Here is a 6,307-nt window from a genome sequence, read left to right on the forward strand (position 1 = left end):
CATATTTTCATGTTGATACTGCCTCTTTGATAATTAACAACAACAAAATCAGTCTTCACTCTCAATTCTTAGCTAAACATCTGTATTCCACATTATCAGTCAAGGAAGAGAGAGATGAATCAAAGAGGATGCTACTGCTATTTCTAAAGTAAACAACGTAGGGGGAGGGACAACCTTCCTGTACACGTGTAATAAAGAAGCAGAAATGCTACAAGTTACAAAAAAAATTAAAAACTAGGTAAAGTACATAGATTAAAGCACCTAAATTATTAGATGCAGCAAGGAATATTGTAGTTGCCACACATCTGTGTGAAAGCCTGATTATAAAACTCAAAGTCCACTCAGGATGCAGTTTCTCATTTGCCAGATCCAATCTATGGACAGGACACTGCAGAGGGGTAGTCTTGTTGCCTTGACCTGAGCTGTCTTACCCCATCTTTGCACTTGAATCTCACTGATAACAATTTGTCTTGTAGCTGCATGATTGCTAGATCTGATGCAAGGAAGTTGGTGGAAACACGTTATAGCACTATGAAACATAATGGGAAACTTACCTTAGTGTGGCTTAAAATGTATAGTAACTTGTTTTGCCTTTGACCTTCATTGCTGTGCTGAGCCTTTGTTTCAAGGCCCCACTGTTTATAACTCAGGTAATCGTAACTTTCAAAATTCTGCTGTATGTTAAACCAAAAACCAATGAACTTTTCTCTTTTGCAGCTTCTTAGAAACATAAGTTATAGTTATATATGTGGTGGGATTCCTATGTTTGGGGTTTCTTAAGATTGTTTGCTCACCCTGATTAATAGTCACGTTGGATATTTACAAGAGCATAAGATATCCAGAGAATTTTGCTGGTCTAAAATTGTATGGAATGGGGGGAATAAATCTTCACTGACCTATTTTGTGATCTCTTCAATGTTAGTTGAGCCTTACACTGATCCAGTGCTTCCTCCTCGAAGACAAGAAAGATTTTTCCCTAATCCTCCAAATACTGGAAGACTTTCTGGACCAGCAGAACTGCGAACTTACAACATGCAGTCTTTTGATAAAACAGGTGGGAATTGCTTCCATGATACTTTCAAATGGAGAATCTCAGTATAGGTTGAGGATATGTAGTAAGTCATGGTAAGAACACAACTTTATAGCTTCCACAGACCCGATGTTCCATTGTGTAAAAACATTTTAACACCTGCTAGCCTTGACGCAGTCTTTCCCTATTATCAACAATAGCAGTCTCTTCTGTCAGGCGGGTGGGATTCAGTGAATGGTAGTCATGAGGTATTTTATTTGTCCACCTTCACTGTTCTTTGTGTTAACCATTCAGGCTTGGCCTTGAGTCTGTTTTGGCCCCTCCCAGGAGGCTCACCACAGCATTAAAATATCACAAACCTTTACTTGCATTTCCACGCTACATTTGATAAAGTTAGAAAGAGGTAGAGTCAGTAAGACTGAAAGAATAATGGCAAAATTTTCAAATATTCACTGACTTTGTGTACTGAACTAGGCCCTGAGGCTGCCTCCTTCAAACTGTTTACCATACTTGCAGCTTTTTGTAGTTCACAGTGCAGTTGCCCCCAACTTAATCACATATTTCACTGACCCAAGTACCATTTGTTTTAAATTGGCCAATTACGTAAATTCTAGTTTGTGACGCTTAGCAACAGCCAGAAGCTCAGAGGCAAAGTTTTGGTGACTTAAACCTTATCACTGAAACAGTTTAAGAGCTTAAAGCCATAATACTTATTAAACAGTTTTCATCCTTATTTAATGCCCAGTAAGTCACATGTGTCTGAGTCATCAGCTAGGTTGAAGCCATTAAACTCACAATAGAAACTTTGCCACCTAGTATTCAGTTACTCATGATTAGCAGTAAGTTACCATCTTTGTTGCCGTTCCTGGCAGTAGGAGAGAGAACCTTTGTTACTTGGTGTCATAATGTGAGAACTGGGAATGCTGAATTCTGTTTCAGGTTGAAGGTTCAGGTTTTATAGGGAATTGTTCTTTACTGCAAGACAATTCTGTTCCTGTACAGCCCCTCACCTTCCTACCCTCTTTCCCAAGCCTCTCTGGGTTTCATTTCTGCCTTCTACTACTTTGTATTCTACGGAGGTCTTTCTTTTAGCACCTGGATGCTGACTGAAAGGCTGGGAGAAGTGCACTGTCTTTGTACTCGTTTCTTGTATCCATTTTTACCCTTTTCTTCAGTTGCTGGCAAGCAACAAAAAAAATTAAAAAGCTGTATTCAGTTCTTGGGCAGTTCAAAACCTACTTAATGGAAACAGGATTTTGGATAACCTTGTTGCCAGCATTTAGCAGGTCATTAAGCATGTGTGAATGTTGCTTTTTAGAGGCATCTAATTTCACTAGACTTGGGTGAGTACTTGTAAACATAGCAAAAACCCCCCAACAAATTAAAAAAACCCCACCCCATCCAGCACATACCACCTTGACTTCAGTACAGCAACATGTCTCACAGTACTGAAATCCAGGCTCTAACGCTAAAGAGTGAATGAACTACACTTTCTCAGCAAGATGATGAAAATGTTATTTAAAGTGAACGAAATAAATTTTCCTAAGCTGAGGTGGCTAACTACAAAAACTTTAAACTTGAGGCAGATACCTGGAGCAGGAAACTTCTTGTCAGAAAGAAGGGTTAAAGCTTGACAGAGTTTGTGAGCAACTTTACAAGGATTTAAAATGGAAAGTGTTAGGCAATGTAAGTATCAAAGCATGAATATTCTCTGTGTGACATAAGCAGTTAAAATGCTTCAGATTGTTAAGTGACAATATCTTCAACAAAGGCAGGGCCTGCTTGAAATGTCATGGAATTTAGATTTTTTTTTTTTTTTTAAAAGACCTATCTGTTCATTGAAGAGATAACTATGTTTGCTTCAGAGGAGAAGAAATGCAACGTATAGATGAAAAATCTGTCCCTTGTTAGAAGTATTGTTTTGGTCTTGTGCTTTTTAGTATTATTATCTTTATTTAGGCAGAAGTGTAAGAAAGCAGTATTTCTCAAATCTCAGGTTTGTTGTTTTGGGTCTTTTGGTTGTTGGGGGGGGAGTTTGGTTTTTTTGGTGGTTTGTTTTTTGGGTTTTTTTTAAGAAAGGAGTACATTTAGTGTATATATTTTGTATATTTATATCCAGTCAGATTCTCCTCTGACAATTCCCTTTAGTATTTTTCTCCAGTTGTTACTGAAAATACTTGTTCTCAGGGAAGCATAAAGGTAAAAAGACTGAAGATCCTATTTATCTCTTAATTTATAAAGTGAGTACAGCAAATATGAGGATGATTATTCTTATTTCTGAATGCTTATCCAGAACTGAGGTAGTTCTGAAAGTCTCCTTGATGTTTAGCAGCTATGGAAGGAATCAGTTTTTGTCAAACGTGAATAGGATTGCTGTCGAGCTCTATGCCAAGAGCGTATCATAGTGCAGTCATTCCCAGAGTGGGACTTACCGAAGAAATAAAGTATTAGCAGGAGGGAGGGGAAAAATGGAACTGCTACAGTAATCTTAAGATGTATTGCTAGGAAAATGCACTTTTTAACATCTAAAAAAAATACCAAAATGGAAGAAAGCCTTATTTTGATACAAGAAACATTGGTAAAAGCTGCAATCTTATAATTCATGTGCAACCTGTACAGAAGTTGGAGAAAATACTCAGGCATAGCTTTGTGTTCCTCAGTTGTCTTTCAGTCTGCCTGCAGAACAGTTGCTTGGTACAGTGACACTTTCTCTTTTTTTTTTCTTGCCTATATATCCTGATTTCAGAAAAATACTGAAATCGGTGGTGGGGAGAAGGAGGTTACCACTGAATAACTTGTTTAACTTTTGCGTACAGACGGACAAACATCTTCAGAAAATAGCCCACGAACAGAACCAAGTGGAAATGGGATGAAAGATCATTCTAATCTTAGCGTAAGTAGCTAAACAGAAACTTGATTTAAACACGCTTTCATTTTCTGTAAAATATTTAGGAAAATTTGTCTCTAGTAGGTTGGTCACATATTGCACTGTGCAGTCCAAATTATAAAATTGTATGTGTACTTGTATCGCAGCACTTACTGTCTTGTGAATTAATTTTGATGTGTGACTAATATAATCCCTGCTGAAAATTAATTATAACCCAAAAGATGAAACTGTGGTCAAGCTGATGGTCAGTGAACATAGATAGCCTTACTCAGGATTATGCCGTAGCTAAGGCAGAGTTGGAACTAGCTGTTAGCTATTGTGACAGTCTACATCAAAGTAGGCCTGATGGGACTGGCGATGTTCCCTCTCCTTGTCCCTTTCCCTATGCTAACTTCCCTGTTTTCATTGTGTTGCAGAACTCACTACCTGATCAGTCGCTGGCATCTGAAAGTGAAGCCCTCAGTTCAGGGTTTGCTCCTCCACCCTTCCCTCCAGTCAGACCTCCGTTGATGCCTGTAGATCCTAGAGCACCTTTCATGAGACGAGGACCCCCTTTTCCTCCCCCTCCTCCTGCTGGCATGTATGGACCACGTGAAAGTTTTCCAGTACGAGACTTCGGGCTTCCGCGCCCTCCAATGCCAAGTACGTAGCTTTTGCCAGCGTTTGCTTCAAGTTGATGGACATGAGTGCTTTGTGCAGGTAGCGAGTTACCACACTGGGTGAACACTTAAATCTTTATTTGCACGTACTACTACTCAGTTCAGCTAACCAAGAGCATCTTTTCTGATGAAGGTTAATTGCGTTCTACACTTTCTTCCTCACAGTTGCTCATATTGATAATGTTTGTACAAATACTAGCTTTGGCTGGAAAATACACATACACACACTGTTCAGCATTTAAAGGGTTCTTTTTTGGGTAGGAAAGCAAGTAGATGCTTACCTTAATCCTTTTCCTCCTGTGAGGTTGCATCATACATAAATCTTAAAGTTTCATCCTTAAGCTTTGAGGTATGCTCGCGTCCATACAGAACCATGCATTTGGGGCGTACTTGTTAATTGTTTTTCTTGGAGTTTGCATTAGTGAAGCAAGATGTAAGTATCAGAGACTGAAGGGCTTCTTTCTGCCGCCTCCTGTTCTCTGATTAGCTGTGAAGAGCTGAACGGTTACCTTGCAAAGTATCTGTAAGGTGTGACAGCCAAGGGCTGCTACAGCAGACCAAAGGTGATGGTGGCAGCAGCAGCCCATTAACAGACACTGACTGGCTGCTGCTGTGAGCCTCTCGCAGGTACCTACTGATAAGAGTAATCATTTTGTCCTCCCCCTTCCTAGCACCTCTGTCTCTTTGGAGCGTAACACCTAACCTAGGTCTACTTTGTGACTTCTATTTAGGTAGGCAATTGCTGAGCAGTAAGGTATGTGGGGTAGGAGGAGCAGGTATGTGTTTGCCATTGTGATTAACTGGACTACTCTGATTCTGTCACAGTAAGAAATCCATTTCCAATGCGATCTTATCCTCACTATCCACCTCAACGACCTGGATTTTTGCCTCCACCACCACCTCCTGAAAATAGAGTTGAGCCACCTCAGTCAAATCCATCAGCTGTAGAACAACCAGAACCACAGCAAGAGACTTGACGGAGTCATTTGAGCAATGTGCTGAACCATTTCTGTACTCTTCTAATGGCATTTTTCCTCATGTTAAGTAACCATTGTTACTTAGGTATATATAAACTACTTTGCTCAAATTGAAGCTTAATAGAAAATTCTCAGGATAGTATTTTGTAAATAAAGAATGAAATAACTATGAATATTGTGAATAAGTGATTTCCATTGTACAATAGTCATTTTAAATTAAGTATTTCTAACTTGAGTAATCTCTTCAGAGGTGTATAAAATTAAATCATGTGAACCATATTTTAAAAGTGCAGCTGCTTTGTCCTTGTTTAGCTGTACAGGGAATCTCTCTGCATGCCAAAAGTGATGCTTGCTGCTTTATGAATAGAATGTGAAAACAAATTGAAACAGTTAATAAAAGTCTACTGAAAATGAAGGCAATGTCAGTGTTAACATGGTGCTATAGAAGTAGTTGAAGAGGAATTAGTATCATTCCCTACTACATCTGTAACTCTGTTAATGACCTCATAGATAATCTTTGAGCTGTCAAAGCTTTGCAAAGTGGCAGTTGTCCTACCCAGACAGTGAAAGGGAAGGGGAAGCAGAAATGTAGAGCAACTCTCCTATCACTCTTCAAAACCGATCATGTGGGGTTGTGTTTTATTGAAGATGTGTATATGGGGTTTTTGTAACATGGGAGGAAGGAGTCATAGCTATGTGATTCTTTCAGCACCACCAGCCCATTACCTTTGAAGATGCATGTCTGCAGCAATAT

The 6,307-nt window shown here is 39.2% G+C and overlaps 1 protein-coding gene across 6 annotated transcripts in view; it reads left to right on the forward strand.

Annotated features, from left to right (window-relative positions):
- The window catches only part of MIA2 (MIA SH3 domain ER export factor 2), a 45,293-nt gene extending 39,303 nt beyond the window's left edge, over nucleotides 1–5,990 (forward strand). For 2 of the 6 annotated variants that reach the window (XM_075503197.1, XM_075503200.1), the window contains 4 exons: nucleotides 923–1,054; nucleotides 3,847–3,923; nucleotides 4,334–4,559; nucleotides 5,402–5,985. In XM_075503197.1, coding sequence (XP_075359312.1) covers nucleotides 923–1,054; nucleotides 3,847–3,923; nucleotides 4,334–4,559; nucleotides 5,402–5,553 — 587 coding nt within the window. In that variant the 3' untranslated portion in view covers nucleotides 5,554–5,985. Of the gene's footprint in view, nucleotides 1–922; nucleotides 1,055–3,846; nucleotides 3,924–4,333; nucleotides 4,560–5,401 lie in introns of all 6 variants that reach the window. The other 4 variants (XM_075503199.1, XM_075503198.1, XM_075503194.1 and 1 more) reach the window with 3 other exon arrangements.
- The last annotated feature ends 317 nt before the right edge of the window (nucleotides 5,991–6,307 follow it).

Source organism: Mycteria americana, chromosome 5 (genome assembly GCF_035582795.1).
Source record: "Mycteria americana isolate JAX WOST 10 ecotype Jacksonville Zoo and Gardens chromosome 5, USCA_MyAme_1.0, whole genome shotgun sequence".
Lineage (NCBI taxonomy): Eukaryota > Metazoa > Chordata > Aves > Ciconiiformes > Ciconiidae > Mycteria > Mycteria americana.